The following is a 19,026-nucleotide window of genomic DNA, read 5'->3' on the forward strand; positions in this document are numbered from 1 at the left end:
TATGGTAAGCTTAGCAACAACAAATATTTGATATATGTTGTAAATACTATTTTATGTATTGTGTGTTCGGCAAAAAATAACACATTTGAATGTAACCTGCCGGTGTAACGATACCCTGCTGAAAAATCCAGCTTAAACCAGCCTAGGTTGGTTGGCTGGTTTTAGCTGGTTGACCAGCCTGGTTTTAGAGGGGTTTTGGCCATTTCCTGGCTGGTTTTCAGCCATTTCCAGCCTGGTCTTAGCTGGTCAGGCTGGAAAATGACCAGCTAAAACCAGCCTGACCAGCCTGGTTTAAGCTGGACATAGCTGGTTTAGGCTGGGCTCCCACCCTGGCTAGGCTGGTCAAGCTGGTTTTAGCTGGTCATCACCCAGCCTCACCAGCTAAGACCAGGCTGGAAATGGCCAAAACCCCTCTAAAACCAGGCTGGTCGACCAGCTAAAACCAGCCAACCAGCCTAGGCTGGTTTAAGCTGTTTTTTTAGTAGGGTAGCGTCGTCATTCACCATTAATTTTGAGCATAGACCGTATAAAATAGATTTTGAGATGACGCCCTTTTGCTGTCAGGAAAGAAACAACATTTTACCGCGTAAAACAGTTTGAGCTCAATAAAATGATCATTAAAGGACATTCTGGCCCTGTTTTCAGTCACTGAGGAACTTTCTCTTTGGCAGAAGATTACTAAAGGCCACTTCAGCACTATGGCTGCCCTGGAAATGCTGGTTATAACGGTAAGACTGTATAAATGTTATTACTCAACATATTGATAAACAGTTGTCTCTTTATCATTCTAACATTTTAAAGTAAAAAATAAATACATGTCTGTGAAATACACTCCTAGGGGTTATTGTAACCTATCAGTTTGAAAAGCACACATTAATCCATTGAAGTTAATAACAAATATCATCAGACATAATAATTACCTAGCCTTGTGCTTTAATGTAATGTGTGGTAACTAATTTAGAAAAGCATTAACTACTCTGGTTAGCATATGCTGTGCCAACTCTTATGAAAAATATCCACAGGTTTAATATATTAAAATGGCATTCACCATGGTTTTTTTTTGGGGATGGGTGCATTGACTACTATTTGTAACGTTTTGTAGTTACTACAATGCCATGGGTTAAACTACGGTTAACATACCTGAACAAGACTTTATCTTTGATTAGCCTGCTATGGTTTATATTTAAAGTTTTTATTTTTATATGTATGCTCCCCTACTGAAAAAAAACTGCTTAAATCAGCTTACGACCAGTCTGGTTTTAGAGGAGTTTTGGCCACTTCCAGGCTGGTTTCCAGCCATTTCCAGCTTGGTCTTAGCTGGTCAGGCTGATAGATGACCAGCTTGAACTAGCTTGACCAGGCTAGCCAGGCTGGGAGCCCAGCCAAAACCAGCTATGTCCAGCTTAAACCAGGCAGGTCAAGCTGGTTGTAACTGGTCATTTTCGGCCAAAACCCCTCTAAAACCAGGCTGGTTTAAGCTGTTTTTTTTTTCAGCAGGGTGTATAAAACTGTTAATTTTCATTAGGAAAATGCTGCATATAATTGGTATGTTTTTGTTTCTTGTACTGTTCGGTAACTGAAATATTTAAGTTGTGATCTTCGATGATCAGATTCAATCAGTAGATGGTCTTTTTCTGGATTGTGAACTGAATAAAACCCCATGGTCTGGTGGTGAACAGAGGTCATCAGATTCTTCCACAGGCTCCATTTTAATCGGAATCTCTGCTTCAGCTTCAGCCTTGATTTCAGTGTTATTAGGAACATTTTCAACCTTCACAATGTTGCTCTCACGGATGGTAATCTGCATGGGCGGCAGCTCAATTAATCTCTGAATGATGTCCTGTGGTGACGAAGCATCCTCCACTTTGACCACTGATTTGATCAGCTCATCTTCAATCCTGGCCCTCACAACCTTCCCTGATTCTGCTTTAAGATTCAGATGACCACTAAACTTTGAGACAATGGCAGTGGTTTTGTAATATGTGTTGCATGAGAGACAATAGACAGTGGATTCTGATGATGTCACAGCTTTGAGTTCATGTGAATGCGGACAAACGACGACACTTTTAATATTTGCACCATTGATGTCACATTTTATAGTCTGCGTTGGCACTTCAGAAGCAGCCGCTGTCCCTCGAGATGGGATTTTGAGGATTTGTGTGTTTCTAGTGGTGGATAGAGTTGTTTTGCCCCTAAACTCTTTCACTGAGACGTTTGTGATGTTGTACCAGTCTCCGACGATAATGTTGCATTCACACCAGACCGTCAGGCTGATGGATCCTGTAGTGTCCGCTACTATATAATTAGTTTTAGGAAGGTAGCGTCCATCCCAGACAACGTAGTTTCCTTTGCACACCTCTTGGATGATCTTCACGTTAATGTTGACCTGTGCAATTTGCAGAAAATAAAAGATGTAATCTTTTAAATAATTGCAATTATTTAAAAATAATTGTAAAAAATAATTACAATTATTTTAGATTTTGTTAAAGAATCTGTTCAAAGATTGCAATTGAGAAATAAAGTACGCAGTCACTGTCTTAATGAAAGAGTCGTTGAATCATTTGATTTGTTCAAAAAGAACTGATTGATTCAGAAAGGAATTTATGACCGATTATATTATATAATGTGAGTTTCTAACATCTTTATAAGAAAAACTTTTCAATTCAAATGAAGCTTTGATTACAAATTGGGAAAAATATTTATGCCCTGCAGGGTTGCCAGGTCCAATTCTGGATTCCCACATAGAAAAAAGTTTCTCTAATATCGTGATACACAAACTTTTAGATACAATATACATGTTACAATGTATATCTATCTGTTTCAGATGAAAATATAAAATGGGGGAGAGACGAATTATGCTTTTAAACAAAAGATGAACACAAACTGCAAGTAGATGGCAGCAAGTCACTGTCTTAATGATTGAGTCATTGAATCATTCGATTTGTTCAAAAGAACTGACTCGTTCAGAAAGGAATTTATGACCGATTATATTATATAATGTGAGTGTCTAACATATTTATAAGAAAAACTTTTCAATTCAAATGAAGCTTTGATTACAAATTGGGAAAAATATTTATGCCCTACAGGGTTGCCAGGTCCAAGAAAAATTTCCAGTCCGATGGCAACTCAAAACCTGCCTTAAGGACTGCTAAGTGGCCCATTTTTTTCTGACGTCCAATCTAAGTCTGGTTTCCCACATAGGAAAAGGTTTCTCTAATATTATGTGATACACATACTTTTAGATACAATATACATGTTAAAATCTATATCTATCTGTTTCAGATGAAAATATTAAATGGGGGAGAGACGAATTATGCCTTTAAACAAAAGATGAACACAAACTGCAAGTAGATGGCAGCAAGTCACTGTCTTAATGATTGAGTCATTGAATCATTCGATTTGTTCAAAAGAACTGATTCGTTCAGAAAGGAATTTATGACCAATTATTTTATATAATGTAAGTTTCTAACATATTTATAAGAAAAACTTTTCAATTCAAATGAAGCTTTAATTACAGATTAGGAAAAATGTTTATGCCCTACAGGGTTGCCAGATCCAAGAAAAATTTCTAGTCCAATGGCAACTCAAAACCTGCCCCAAGGGACTGCTAAATATTTTAAGTATCTTTCCCATGTCTAATCTGAGTCTGGATTCCCACAAAAGGAAAGGTTGACCAGATCATCTCTAATATTATGTGATACACAAACTTTTAGATACCGTATACGTGTTCAAATATACCAACTGACTTTCAAAACACCAAGCAACACTTCTACGTACTTTTCTCTCAAGTTTCACTCATTTAATAGTGACGCCCATCAGAATCTTTTACTTGCTCACTTGCAGGGTTGCCAGGTATGTTTTCTGGGATCAATGTCAATTAATAAACAATTCAGTTTTAATTTTATATTCATGAGAAATAACAATTTTGCTGGCCACGTCATGCTATAAAAGTAGCCAAAAAATGCAACCCACAACATATTTTTTGTGCACTTTGTGACAGTAATAATGAATAACTATTGACTACCAACCTTATTTGGTTTTGAATCCCGATTTAGAAGTTCAGACACCTGTAGATCTCGTGGTCCAGCAGACTTTGTTTGTTTGAAAGCTTCTCTCAGGTTGCGAACGCAGGACATTTTGGAGCTGTGTGTGTAAAACACATTCATTTTTCTGCTGGACTCCTTAGACCGCTGTAATACGACATCTTCTAGTGTCACCAGACTCCTACACAAACCATTCAATGTCATTTACAAATGTAATTAGTTGGTGGTTGAATAATTTGGCTGTGTAACTGACTGTTAAATGACAAATACTACAGTATTTCATAGTAAGAATTGTAGTAAATCTTACTATACTATAGTAAAACAGGTGAATTAACCTGTTGTAATGATTCTGTATGGTAATACAACAACTATAGTAATATAAACAAATGACCAAAATTGTTTTCTACAACTATATGGTATATTATACTACAATACAGCACAGTTTAAGTGTACTACAGTGTTTAATACAGTTATCCATATGCAGTAGCATTCGTAAACAAAGATCTATAGATACTATATTATACACTACCTGACAAAAGTCTTGTCGTCTTTTCAAGTTTAATAACAACAAATAATAACTTGATTTCTAGTTGATCATTTGTTATCAGAAGTGGCTCATATAAAAGGCAAAGGCCTCTAGATTATGCTTATTTTACCTAAATAAAATATGACTTTTAATAGTTTTTTATTTAATTAGGACTGTAAGATCTGACTTTGCTTAGACAAAAGTCTTGTCATTTAACAGAAATAATGTACAGTATAGAATATAAAGTCATGCTGCAGTGGAAACAGAATTAATATTGTGTATGACTCCCATGAGCTTGGAGGACTGCATCCATACATCTCTGCAATAACTCAAATAACTTATTAATAAAGTCTTCTGGAATGGCAAAGAAAGCGTTCTTGCAGGACTCCTAGAGTTCATCAAGATTCTTTGGATTCATCTTCAATCCCTCCTCCATCTTACCCCAGACATGCTCAATAATGTTCATGTCTGGTGACTGGGCTGGCCAATCCAGGAGCATCTTGACCTTCTCTACTTTTAGGAACTTTGATGTGGAGGCTGAAGTATGAGAAGGAACGCATACTGAATGTAAGTCCAAACCATGATTTTTTTCTTTACCAAACTTGACTGATTTCTTTAAGAATCTTGGGTCCTTGTGGGTTCCAATAGGTCTGCTGCAGTATTTGTGACAATTGGGCTGCATTTCAACAGATAATTCATTAGAAAAATCTACCTTCTGCCACTTTTCCAAATGATCAACTAGAAGTCAAGTTATTGTTTGTTGCTCTTACAACTGGGATCGACGACAAGACTTTTGTCAGGAAGTGTATACAGTATGAAACACTTCACTATAGTATCTGGTTCAAAAAGACTATATTACTTACTTTAAATCACTATAGTTTTTGGCATGTAATTGCAGATCTATATAAAAAAAATGTATTGCAGTGAGAAAAGACTTACCGCGTGCTTTCAGCATTGTGGAAGTGCATGTGATCCTCTGGTCTAAAAGACACAATTTTGCTGCGTTCTCCTTCATGCTGAAGAATGGCATCAAAGTATGGCGCCTTTGTGTTTTTTATAGGGCTCACTTCAGAAAGGAAACCCTTGACTTGACATTTAACTTTTTTGGCTGGACTTTGTTCTGCCATCACATCCGCTCACATGGATAACAGCTGCTAACTAGTTGCTTTTGGAGGGTAAACTGAAACAGATGATAGCATGAACGTGCATCTCAAGCAAAACTACTGCAAAGTACATTTTTATTTACTACATTAGTTCTTACATTTAGGCTCATTATCAGTGGATGCAGATACGGCTGCAAGCACAGTGATAACAACTGAAAGATTTGCATTAGAAAATTATATTTCACATAAGCAATAACATTATAATCAACTCGTGTATTATCTAAAGAATGTACAATACCATGCATGTTGAGTTATTAAACCAATTTCTTTCGCTTACTGTGGCAGTATCAGGAAATGTCGTGGCATCGGATGGAATAAAATAAAAATACCATATGCTGCTATAATAAAATAACATAGCATATAAAATACCTACTACTATAGTGCTACTATTGCCCTCTATGAATTTTTACAAATGTCAGTGCTGTTAAATAACGACAAAGTTCTAGAAGTACGTCAAAATAGATGAGAATATACTTACCTGCGCTCAGATGTCGCAGACTGTGTAAAAAGAAATTAACATGGACTTTGACCATCAGATGAAAAGCAAACATGGATTATATCATATTTATGACCTGTAAATATTTTTAGACATGTATAAAGCCATAAACATGCTTAATTCTGTATTTTAATCTTTGTGGACCACCTGATCTATTAAAATTCATATTGGTTGATAGAAATTAAGTTTAAAAAAAGTTAGAAATGTTGCCTTATTAAACTAAGTAAAAATATTCATTTATTTTCTTTTCGGCTTAGTCCCTTTATTAATCAGGGGTTGCCACAGTGGAATGAACCACCAACTTATCCACTTATATGTTTTACAAAGCGGATGCCCTACCAGCCGCTACCCAACACTGGGAAACACCCATACACTCTTGCATTCAGACATACACTACAGACAATTTAGTTTATTCAGTTCACCTGTAGCACATGTTTTTGGACTGTGGGGGAAACCGGAGCACACGGATGAAACCCTCGTGAACATGGGGAGAACATGCAAACTCCACACAGAAATGCCAACTGACCCAGCCGAGGCTCGAACCAGCGACCTTTCTTGCGTGAGGCGATCGTGCTATTATACCGTGACGCCCATTATATATATTTTAAGTTAGTTTAAGGCAATATTTCTATTTTTTTTTTTCATTTTTTACTTTTAATTATTAACATTTTATTTCAGCTAAATTTCAATCAATATTTCTGTATATGTTTAGTTTTTAGTCAAGGTATCTCCAGTTTTTAAAAGTTTAGTAATGTAACATACATGAAAACTGCTCTAAAAGGGTTAAAGTATAATAAAAAAAAATCTAAGTATACTGTTGGGAAAATACTGTCTCATAGGTTATTTTGTTGTGGATATACACTCACCGGCCACTTTATTAGGTACACCTTACTAGTACTGGTTTGGACCTCCTTTTGCCTTCAGAACTGCCTTAATCCTTCGTGGCATAGATTCAACAAGGTACTGGAAATATTTTGGTCCATATTGACATGATAGCATCACGCAGTTGCGGCAGATTTGTCAGCTGCACATCCATGATGCAAATCTCCCGTTTCACCACATCCCAAAGGTGCTCTATTGGATTGAGATCTGGTGACTGTGGAGGCCATTTGAGTACAGTGAATTCATTGTCGTGTTCAAGAAACCAGTCTGAGATGATTCACGCTTTCGCTGCGTTCAGAGATGCTCATCTGCATACCTTTGTTGTAACAAGTGGTTATTTGAGTAACCGTTGTCTTTCTATTAGCTTGACCAGTCTGGCCATTCTCCTCTGACACACAGAACTGCTGCTCACTGGATATTTTCTCTGTTTCGGGCCATTGTCTGTAAACCCTAGAGATGGTTGTGCGTGAAAACCCCAGTAGATCAGCAGTTTTTGAAATACTCAGACCATCCCGGCTGGCACCAACACCCATGCCACATTCAAAGTCACTTAAATCACCTTTCTTCCCCATTCTGATGCTCTGATTGAACTGCAGTAGATCGTCTTGACCATGTTAACATGCCTTAAGGTGTTGAGTTGCTGCCATGTTGATTTGCTGATTATAAATTTGCGTTAACGAGAAGTTGGACAGGTGTACCTAATAAAGTGGCCGGTAAGTATATATTTTTAAAATTATACTTTTATTTGGCAAGGATGCATTAACTCTTGTGTGTCAGTTGGAAAAGTTGACACAAAATATCTGAAAATATTGCAAATACTTATTAATATAATAACAGGTGTACCTAATAAAGTGGCCGATGAGTGTATATCAATGAGTGTATAGTTGGGTTATCTTTGTGGACCACCTAATCTAATAAAATTCACGTTGGTTCATTGAAATTAAGCTGAAATAAAATGTTAATAATTAAAAGTTTTTTAAAAAGTAACCAAAATTAGAAATGTTGCCTTAGGAAATAACTAAAAATGTATTATTCTTATTTAGTTAGTTTTTAAAGTATTGAAATTCCATTAAAATAATAATAAAATAAAGCTGAATAGAAATATAATTAAAATAAATATTAACATGCCATCTTTTAACCCAGTGTTTAAGTTGAATACATACAGTTTATTTATGGATAATGCCACAGCTCCATACGATGGCATTACAGTCTCTAATATACAGTAGTAAACATTTGAAGTGGATGGAAAAAGTTTTTCAAAATTGTCCCATGACAAGAAATATGTGTTGTTGATTAGTTTTAGGACAACTTTCATCAAATATTTGGATCTACTTCAAATGTTTACTGTAGGCCTAAGTTATATCGGTGGGTGTTGCCCAGCAAAAAAGATACGGTTCGCTGACCTTTTATGACGAAATACCCCTTGTTCCGTTCTCTGTTTCCGAAACAGAAGATCTCAATGGGTTTTACCTGCGGGTTTCGACTTCCCGTGCACCGTCAATTTTACCGTCAGTTAAGGCAAGACTGCGCCTGAAATATTAGCAAGCGACTTTTTTCTTCTTAGCGGATCTTCGGCCAATAAGAAAGTTAGTTTCGATGTTTCCTCCACGCCTCCAGGCAGACAGGCAGAATAAACCCGCAGTGCAGCCCCGTGTGATGATCATATGACCACCCGAGATTCAACATGGCTCGCGTGCTGCTCTTTTATCTGTTTACGCTGTCGGGGGTTTTCGCCGGACGGTATTTTAACGAGAACGAGCCCTGCTACAAGCCCCAGCCGAGGAGAAATCTACAGGGAGTGAAGTATGACACGTTTATTACTTTTTTTTGAACTTCTTGAAACGTATCTACACTGTTTTGAAGTCTATCTGACAAGTGCAAGAAATCCGACTCTAGGGCGGTGTTTCAGTAGGCTATATAGCGAACTCCCTACTTAGACAGCATTTCGGTATCGTATGTTTTTGTTCTAAGCCAGGCTAGTTATAAACACTGTTGAGCCTATGATTGTTGTCTATGTATCTGCAGTTTTTATAACTCGGTTTAGTTAGTTAATGTGTTTAAACTGTACTAAATAGTGTAATAAATATTTTAAATATTGGTCTTTTTTCTGTTATAGGTTTGTAAGTACTGTAGGAAAAATACTGTCTAATATAAAATTATTTTCTGGAAGCTCTATGCTAATGTATTTCCTGTTGTGGATATTTATGAATGTACACTACCAAAGGTCTTAGTCGTTGATCCCAGTTGTAAGAGCGACAAATAATAACTTGACTTCTAGTTGATTATTTGGAAAAGTGGCAGAAGGTAGATTTTTCCAATTAATCATCTGTTGAACAGCATCCCAATCATCACAAATACTGCAGAAGACCTACTGGAACCCTCATGCACCCAAGATTCTCATTGAAATCAGTCAAGTTTGGTGAAGGAAAAATCATGGTTTGGGGTTATATTCAGTATGGGGATGTGTGAGAGATCTGCAGAGTGGATGGCAACATCAACAGCCTGAGGTGTCAAGACAATTGTGCTGCACATTACATTACAAACCACAGGAGAGGGCAAATTCTTCAGCAGGATAGCGCTCCTTCTCATACTTCAGCCTCCACATCAAAGTTCCTGAAAGCAGAGAAGGTCAAGATGCTCCAGGATTGGCCACCTCAGTCACCAGACATGAACATTATTGAGCATGTCTGGAGTAAGATGGAGGAGGAGGCATTGAAGATGAATCCAAAGAAGCCCTGCAAGAACGCTTTCTTAAAAACCAAGGCATGGTCATATTTTAGTTTGTTTGGGTTATTTTGCCTTTCATATAAGCGACTTCTGAAACCAAATGATCAACTAGAAGTTATTATTTATTGTTCCTAATTTGATAATGTGAACAATTTTATCCTGGCTCCTATGTACTATTTGTTAACAAATTTATATTTGAATATTTCTGCTTTAAAATTATTTGGCAAAATGTTAAGTATTGGCCACAGTGTACTGCATCCCACAATGCAATTCACTTAAACAGATTATTGATTTCCAGTGTAATGCATTATTTTTCTTTTTGGTCATCTCATTTTATTTATTCATTTCTGGCTCCACTGTCGCCCAGTTTACAGCAGGCAACTCACATCATGGCAATTCAACGCATGAAATTATTAAGAGAAAAACACAGCAGAGTGGTGAAAAGGTAGCCATCATGCGACCGTTTGACACCTGCTTCATTTGTGTATAAATGTCATGCCCTCAAGGTTTATTTCCCTTTTTTTTTTTTTGGATGCTAACTGAAGAGCAGGTGGCCTGTGCATGAGGTTTTGTGCTGGGTTTCCTTCATGGCCTCTTGCTGCTTGTTGTGAATGCAAGACAGTTTTGACAAGACGGTTTTATTGCAAGATTGTGATTGTTCAACTTTTTTTGTGTGCATTTTACAGGACTGGACCACGTCCTTATGAGTCTATGAATTTGAAAGAGCTCCCCAAAGAGTGGGACTGGAGAAACATCAAAGGCGTCAACTACGTCAGCACTACACGCAACCAACATATACCTCAGTACTGCGGCTCCTGCTGGGCGCATGGGAGCACTAGTGCATTTGCAGGTGAGGGGAAATGCTTGAGTGACATTTGGGCTTAAATGAAACTAAATTTCACCAAGCTTGTATTAAATTAAACCAAATTTCAAGTCTTGAAGCCAAAAACGACTTTAGGAAAATGACATCACTATTGATATTTTGTTTAACAGAGATTAGGTCTGTTTCTGTTAATGAAATAAGTTTCGCACTGATTCACTTATTTGCAAGCTTGTAACCTGAGAAGTATGTCTTACCTTCTTTTATATATATATATATATATATATATATATATATATATATATATATATATATATATATATATATATATATATATATATATATATATATATATATATATATATATAAGATACAATATATAAGATACAATATATAAGGCCCTATATGTTTCTGTCCCTGAGATATTTGGATCTCAGTTTGGCTCTGAGTAAATTGTTGAATTTTCAATGGTGTAAAAACAAATAGGGGCTATTTTGCATACAGCATGTAGTTTTTGCCTGAGAAACGTATAATGCTAAAACTATAAAATAATGTTTTTTTTTTTTCTTATCAAAACCATAGCATTTAAAGCATACCTCTCTGTGTGAAGTTTTATGAACCAATTACGAGAGGATCACGTCTCACATCATCAATCACTAACCAATCAGATGCACTTCAAATGTCCGCCTCCTTTATCTTAGTCATCCTCGTTTTTTGATGAAACTCCCCCATCCACCCCGACTCCTTTCACTTGCAACAGAGGCCAGCTAGCGAAGTGTTGTGCTGGTAAACCTCGCTCCTCTGACCTCAAAAAGTGCTGTAGCGACCGATGCGAGAGGACATGTTATTTGGCCTTCTTGTTATAGCAACCGACTCCCATGCAAAGAATCGCTGGTTCAATCCCAGCTCAGACCGGGTTGGGTGCAGTAGGACCAGTGGGCTACACGTAGGGGCTCGTCTGGGATCGACGTGAGGTTTAGGGGGGGTGAGTGTAATGGAAGCCAGCTAGCGAAGTGCTATGCAGGTAAAACCTCACTCCTCTGACCTTAAATGGTGCTCAACCGACACACGCTAGAGGCCATGGTCTTTAGCCTCCTTGTTAGAGCAACTGGCACCCAAATAAATAATCGCGGGTTCGATCCCAGCTTAGACCTGGTTGGGTGCAGTAGGACCTTTCCATATGGCTTGCGATATCAAACTCCATTAAAACTACACTCTTCCAGCAGTTCATACTCGCATCCAATATCTTGTTTGTCACGGAGGCATGCATGAAATGTTCCTGAATGAAAGTGAAAGTGCCAAACTGCTGTTAAAGTCGACAAATTAAAAGTGAAACACCCAAAATTACATTAAAGGTGGATAGTGCGGTGATGCAATGACGTTAATCAAATTATGTGCTAAAACATGTAAAACGGGATCATGAAAGGAACATTCAAAAAGCAACTCCTTAATCATATTAAACATGTAAACACCTTAATCATATTATTATCTTATTCAGATTAAAGCAAATAGTTTGATCATTGATGCCCATGTAAACATCCATGTAAACATCCATGTAAATGTGGCTTCATGTCCAAATGGTTGAATCTGACCAATTTTCAATGGTCAAACACCAAATTTGGGTCACAAAACAGCTGATTCTTATTGTATTTAAAGGGGAATATCTGAAGAATTAATTATGTTGAAAATAGAATTGTAGCTCCCGGTTGTGTAGATCAGTGTTTCCCAACCCTGTTCCTGGAGGCACACCAACACTACATATTTTGGATGTCTCCCTTTTCTAACCCATTTTAACTTCAGGTGTTGGAGTCTCTACTTATGTTCTGATAAGTTGATTCAGGTGTGTTTGATTAGGGAGAGGTTGAAAATGTGTACTGTTAGTGTGCCTTCAGGAACAGGGTTGGGAAACACTGGTGTAGATCATACACTGCAAAAAAATTAAATGGCAAAACGTTGTCAAAATGACATGTTTTTATGTTACTTTAACTTAATTGATCAAGTCAGTCAGGTTCCAACTAGAGTTTCTGTAGCTCTGCATTGTTTAACAAAATATATTTAGTAAGTTCGACTTCAGTTGAGATGACTAGAAAATTAATTTGATTCAACTAAAAAAGATTTTTCTTAGGTGTAGCTCTAGTTTTGAAATATAATTTTGCAGTGGATTATTTGTCAAATACTTCCTTGACAACATTTAAACATTTTGAAATGTATGTGCATGTGAGAGGAAATCACAAAAGGAAAAATTTAGCAAAATTCCCTTGATGTTTTTTTTCCCACATATTTCCAACAGATGTTTCTTTTTGTTTTTTGAGGGGAAATAAAATAAAGATGTGGGTTTCAGATGAGGGTGAGTGACTGAAGACACATTATGCACTCCTATTATATCTAAAAACCCTACTTCAGCACTAGCAAAGCACAGAATGAGGTCACACTGGGATGATGAATCATATGATTGGTTAATCATTCAGTGTAATGGCCTGGATTTGTCATATGCAGGTTTTTTCTTTGTTTACCACCTGACCATCATCTGATCTGCAGTTATGACTTGAAGGTATTTTCCTGATCTGCCAGTTTCTGCATGTCGAGATCAACCATCTCAGCATATTTGTTAACATGCCACTTCCTTTTTGCAGACTCTTTCCACAAATGGTGAAAAACATCATTAATGTTAATTCATGGTTTTACCATTCATTTACATGGCTTTGGCACATTCAAGTTTGACGCAGTTTAAATTTAAAAATAAAATCATGCATAGGAAAAACTATCTGTATCTGCATCGAATGGATTGTGACCTTTTTTAAGAAACAAAGTCCTGTGCATTTCATAATTTTAACCACATTACAATCACTAATATGGTTACAATTGCATTCACATGCAATATTCATAATAAAAAGACATATATACTCCATTTCTTTTGTACAATTTATCTATTTTTTTGTGATTGAAAAATGCTGATAAATATACAAAATGATTACACAAATAAAAACTCATTTTTAACCAGTGTATATTCATAATATTTATTTTTGTCACCCTGTCTAACTTGATTCCCTTTTTAAATTTTTTATTTTATTTTAGATCGAATCAACATCAAGCGTAAAGCAGCATGGCCATCGGCGTATCTCTCTGTCCAGAACGTGATCGACTGTGGAGACGCGGGTTCCTGCAATGGTGGAGATCATTCTGGTGTGTGGGAATATGCTCACAATAAAGGCATTCCTGATGAAACCTGCAACAACTATCAGGCCAAGGACCAGGGTGAGTCGTGCGGTGGAGCGTCTGCTTCTGTAATACAGGACTTTGTGTTGTATTCATTTGCATTTCTCTTTCTTTCTTTCTTTTTTCATTTTTTTTTCTTTTCCGTTTTTGGTTGTTTTCTTTTTCCGTTTTCCTCTTTCTTTATTTCTGTTTTTTCCTCATGTTTTCTTTATTTCTTTTTCATTTTTTCTTTCTTTCTTCTTTTCTTCTTATTTCTTCATTTTTTCTTTATTTCTTTTCTTTCATTTTTTTTTCAATTTTTTTCTTTTTCTTAATTTTTTTTCTTTTCTTTCTTTTTCTTTATTGTTTTTTCTTTTCTATTGTCCTTTTGTTCTTTTTTTACTTTTCTGTCTTTTTTCTATCTTCTCCTTTTTCTTTCTTTTTTTCCCCTCTTTTTTATCTTTAATTTTTTTTTCATTTTCTTTCTTTTTCTTCCTTTTCTTTATTTCCTTCCTTTCAGACTGCAAACCATTCAATCAGTGTGGCACCTGCACAACCTTTGGCGTGTGTAACATCGTGAAGAACTTCACTCTCTGGAAGGTTGGAGACTATGGTTCAGCCAGTGGACTGGACAAGATGAAAGCTGAAATTTATTCTGGAGGACCCATCAGGTATACTAACGATTTGGTCACTGATTGGGTTAGATCTTGTACAATTGAATTCAAAATCATTAGCCCTCCGGTACATTTTTTAAGTTCTTTTTCAAATATTTGCCAACTCCTGTTTAACAGAGAAAGGGCATTTTCACAGTATTTCCTAATAATATTTTTTATATATTAATCAATATTATTAGCCCCCTTAAAAACTGTTTTTGTTGATCTGCAGAATAAACCATTGTCATTCAAAACTTGCCTAATTAACCTGGTTAATCATGTCTTTAAATGTCACTTTAAGCTGAATACTAGTATCTTGTAAAATTAGTAGAACGATGTTATGTACTGTCATCATGGCAAAGATAAAACAAATTAGTTATTAAATATATTATATTAAAGAATGTTTTCTTGGGAACAATACTTGGGAAATATTTTTAAAAGATAATGTATAAAGCTCCACATTTACCCTCGTGACTGGTTTTGTGGTCCACAGTCATATTTTTAACCCATAAATTTGACGCTGATTATTTTTTCTTTGTAGTTGTGGGATCATGGCAACAGATAAGCTTGATGCCTACACTGGTGGTTTGTACTCGGAGTACGTGCAGGAGCCCTATATAAACCACATCGTCTCTGTAGCCGGATGGGGTGTAGATGAGAATGGAGTGGAGTTCTGGGTCGTTCGTAATTCCTGGGGAGAGCCATGGGTATGTAAAACCTGAAGAGTTTTGCTCCAACAAACAATCAAACAAATGTTGTAGTCCCTCCTGTGTTTTAGTATTCAGCCATTCGCAAAATCAACTCAGTAATTTCACATTTATTTTTAGCTGAAATTAAAATTAAACTGAGAATGCACACAAAATAAGCTCCGTTTTGTTCAGACCAGAGAAAATGAACTATTTGGTGCAGTTGTTATATGTACACAGTGGTCCCTCGCCATAATGTGGTTCACCTTTCACAGTCTCGCAGTTTCAGATTTTTTTGTGCAATTTGACACGCTATTTTCACAGCCCATTGTGTTCTGCGTCCTGATTGGCTGTAGACCATTGTCAATCCGTGTCTCCTGTACAGTACAGAATGCGTTCAGCTTGCCAAACTGAGAAAAATTCTTGATCGCTAGCAGTTTGACTCTGAAGCTCTCCAACAAACCTCACAATGTTGACAAATCGTTCTGCACTATCAAAGGCAGAGGAAGATGCTAACCATCGCACAAAATGTTAGACTTCTGGACATGCTAAAGGAAGGTAGAAGTCAAGCTGTGGTCACACTGGGCTTTGTGTGTGTGAAATTCTGTCGGGCGGGGCTGCAAAAAGGGGCGGGATTAAACAAGATCATTAGACATTAAAAAAGCGAGCGATTGCTCCATGTTTTAAATTTCTGTCCAGAGAGGTCCTGTTTTGATCCTCGATTGGTCTCACGCAGTCAAGTGATGCGGTTTCTCAGGTCAGAGTTCACCAAGCTTGAACTTTGCACCGCAGCGAACTGCGAAACCTAACGCATGACCCTGCGTTTCCGGTCTGACACATTCGCATGCGTATGAATGAAAGTCTATGGGAAGAAAAGTCAAGTGTGACCGCAGCTTCACGTGAGTGTTTAAACGAGAGAAAGAGAAAGAGAGAGAAGTGTGAAAATGTTAATGGCTATCTGGGAAAAGTGTGTAGTGAGGGCTTTTACAGCCTTAATTTTTATAATTAATACTTGTAAAAAAATAAAGCGGACTGCCTCACGGATTTCACCTATTGCAGGTTATTTTTAGAACGTAACTACTGAGATTAACAAGGGACCACTGTATAACAATGTTTTCACTATTGTAATAAAATGCAAATAAATGATGCATATATTAGTAATTCATACTAGTAAAATGAAATAAGTGCTTAGTTGTACAGTGAAAGCTCTGTAATTTTGCTGGGCAAAACAAAATGCAGTGCAGAAGACCTTCAATTCTGGTTGGCTGAAACAAATGCCATTATTATTGTTTTGCCATTATTATTTTGAAGTCTTTTTTTAAAGGCTTATTTTGCTCATTTAGACCCTTTTGTTTCAAATGTTGGCTTCATAGGTGTTGCGTCCTTTTAGATGTTAATATTAAGGTGAATCAGGTAAGCTAAATTGTCTGTAGTGATTGTGTGTACGTCCTGGTCCTCCAGGTTGGGGTTTGAGCGTTGGGCTAATAAAAATGAGATGTTGCGAAACACCAACATGGTGCAGCTAAATATCAGCTTTAATATAAACAGGCCTGAGAGTAAGTAAACCTTTTAATTTAGTGTGTAAAAAAAAAAAAAAAACCACTACAATTTGCAAAATCTGTCATATTAAGTTGTAAAGATCATAAAAATGAACGGCGAAATCCTGGAGGGAAGGATTCTAGATTCCTGAGAAATGTTGTTGATATGAAATTAGCATAAAAATGAAGACTTCATGCATGCATTTTATTGCTCTGTCCTCTGACTATTAGGGATACCCATTTCCTCTTTTCCGATCCAATACAGAGTATTTCAAGACAAGTATCGATACTTCAATGAAATATTTTATAGTGATTTATTTAAAAAAATATTTTATTTATTTATTTTTATCACCTTCAGTATTGTTATTACATAAAAAAAACGCATTTCCTTTTCACATTTATTACAATTATAGAACATTATTAAATAAAAATTGTCTATATAACACCATATATAACAAAAAATAACACCAGGTTATGCTTCTTTTTCATTCAGTCATGATGACCACAGCCCTGCGCTTGAGTTTTAAAACCTGTACTGGGTGTGTGTACTCTGCTCACAGCTTCACACTTTCAAAGCAAACACTGACCCATTAGCGGATATACAGCGAAAGAACATTATAGTTCCCATTCCTGTTCCTATTTAAGTGAATATTTATATATAACGAGGCGCTATCATTATTAAGATATTCTACAATCAGTGATTACTCATTTAGAAAAACATAGAAGAATCTATTATCTTTTCTGTCTCTGGAATATTTTCTATTTAAGGATCGATCCTTTTGATACATTGCCAGTATCGAAAATATTGCTACTTAATGATCGATCTGCCCACCCCTACCGACTATAGGTGCAAATATGGAAGGTGATTGGGTCCAAAAAAATCCACTTTTTGCAAACAGAAAATGTGCAAACAGTATTTTGAATGCATGTTCTGCTCTTTGGTTGTCCAGGGGGAGAAAGGTTGGCTCAGAATAGTCACCAGCGCATACAAGGGCGGCAGTGGAAGCCAATACAACCTCGCCATCGAAGAGGACTGCATGTACGGAGATCCAATCCTTCCCAAGAACTACCTGTAGACATCTGTGAAGTGCCATTCACAGAGTAAACGCTGTCTTAAGATGAGCCTGCACTTACCAAATTTATATCAAAGGTTAGGAGTGATTTTCTGAGATCAGTTGTGGAGGTTTTGCTTTATTTTTTTTAATCGGCACCTCAGGAATGTTTACTTTGAAATTGTACAGATTTGTATTTGTAATTTTGCTGCTTTTTTTTTTTTTTAACACCAATTTATGAACACAAAGGGAAACGCAGTGTTTGTTTCTTTTATACCAGTAGGGCATTTAGCAATTTAGGATGTTTTAATGGACTGATCTCTGGTCATAGCTTTGGAGTTTGCTATAGTTTATTAAAAGCATAAGTACACCATTTCCTTCAATCATTTATGGGTATTTTGCTTTAATGTATCTGTCAAACCATATCAACAGCCTTAATCACTGAACTGTTTTCAGTCACACTCTTCAGTAAAAGTCTTACCAAACTACTTATTGTTTTTTTTTATTTCCATTAGAGTACAATTATTTTCTTAACGAGTGGTGTTGTAGAAAACCTAATTACTTAAAATTTATTTATTTTTTTATTGACAGCGATTAGTTGTTTCCATCCACCTATTTTAATGGGCATTTTAGATATGGAAATGCCAAGATGCACATACGTTTTGAAAATGCGCATAAAAACATGCACAAACCTGAGTATGGTAAACGTTTAATTTGATAAAGATACAAACTACAATGGAAACACTTCTACTGAACAAATTCCAGCATGCGCATTAAAAAAAAGGTCATGTGATTTTTGTTATAAGAGATCATGTGGTGATAAAATGTGTGTAAATGGACAAACCAGCAGGCTGAGCACATTGTAAAACATCTCAAATGTTGTTTTGGTCTTTCTAAAACGCCTTAACGTTTAAGTATGTGTTATTATATTATTAATGACCTCCAGAATCAAGAGCGTCTGTGCTCTGAATCTCACGCCTTCAAACTCCACCACGCGTTCATTACATGTCTGCATTTGTCTTTTGATGGGCAAGTCATTTATTAAATGAAGAAACTATTTACGCAGCTTCTCCTACCACAGTAAATTTAATTATTACTGTTGATATCTGGCACCAGTTAATGAGGAAGTGATGATTTTGTTCACTTTGACTCACTGGATGAAAACATTGCTTTATTCACACGTCTTTTATACGATATTCCAGTTTTGCGCATTAATTTAATTCGCATCTTTGGATGGAAATATAG

At 36.4% G+C, this 19,026-nt stretch overlaps 2 protein-coding genes across 10 annotated transcripts; one reads left to right on the plus strand and one right to left on the minus strand.

Annotated features, from left to right (window-relative positions):
• Positions 1-1,483: 1,483 nt before the first annotated feature.
• Positions 1,484-8,825, minus strand: si:dkey-249d8.1 (uncharacterized). 9 transcript variants are annotated; one of them, XM_056460503.1, is made up of 5 exons: positions 8,581-8,825; positions 6,211-6,230; positions 5,509-5,749; positions 4,029-4,224; positions 1,484-2,386 (listed from the first exon to the last, which is right to left on the minus strand). In XM_056460503.1, exons 3-5 carry the CDS (start codon positions 5,694-5,696, stop codon positions 1,613-1,615), a joined length of 1,158 nt encoding a protein of 385 aa, XP_056316478.1. In that variant the 5' UTR covers positions 5,697-5,749; positions 6,211-6,230; positions 8,581-8,825; the 3' UTR covers positions 1,484-1,612. The 9 variants fall into 9 exon arrangements, with proteins under 9 accessions (XP_056316478.1, XP_056316474.1, XP_056316472.1 ...); XM_056460499.1 differs by having other exon boundaries at positions 8,514-8,664; XM_056460497.1 differs by having other exon boundaries at positions 5,831-6,230; positions 8,514-8,664.
• Positions 8,670-18,269, plus strand: ctsz (cathepsin Z). The gene is made up of 6 exons (XM_056460507.1): positions 8,670-8,913; positions 10,524-10,687; positions 13,733-13,912; positions 14,373-14,523; positions 15,047-15,212; positions 17,680-18,269. Exons 1-6 carry the CDS (start codon positions 8,795-8,797, stop codon positions 17,803-17,805), a joined length of 906 nt encoding a protein of 301 aa, XP_056316482.1. The 5' UTR covers positions 8,670-8,794; the 3' UTR covers positions 17,806-18,269.
• Positions 18,270-19,026: the final 757 nt, after the last annotated feature.

This window comes from Danio aesculapii, chromosome 6 (assembly GCF_903798145.1).
Source record: "Danio aesculapii chromosome 6, fDanAes4.1, whole genome shotgun sequence".
Classification (NCBI taxonomy): Eukaryota; Metazoa; Chordata; class Actinopteri; order Cypriniformes; family Danionidae; genus Danio; species Danio aesculapii.

Bases quoted from the DNA above. Each gene is read 5' to 3' on its own strand.
- ctsz (XM_056460507.1), top strand. From the start codon at position 8,795: ATGGCTCGCGTGCTGCTCTTTTATCTGTTTACGCTGTCGGGGGTTTTC. The intron at 13,913-14,372 runs GTGAGTCGTGCG...CCTTCCTTTCAG, and splicing joins CTATCAGGCCAAGGACCAGG to ACTGCAAACCATTCAATCAG. The intron at 15,213-17,679 runs GTATGTAAAACC...TTGGTTGTCCAG, and splicing joins ATTCCTGGGGAGAGCCATGG to GGGGAGAAAGGTTGGCTCAG.
- si:dkey-249d8.1 (XM_056460504.1), bottom strand. From the start codon at position 5,696: ATGGCAGAACAAAGTCCAGCCAAAAAAGTTAAATGTCAAGTCAAGGGT. The intron at 4,225-5,508 runs GTAAGTCTTTTC...TGGTTTGTGTAG, and splicing joins CACAATGCTGAAAGCACGCG to GAGTCTGGTGACACTAGAAG. The intron at 2,387-4,028 runs GTTGGTAGTCAA...CAAATTGCACAG, and splicing joins GGGATTCAAAACCAAATAAG to GTCAACATTAACGTGAAGAT.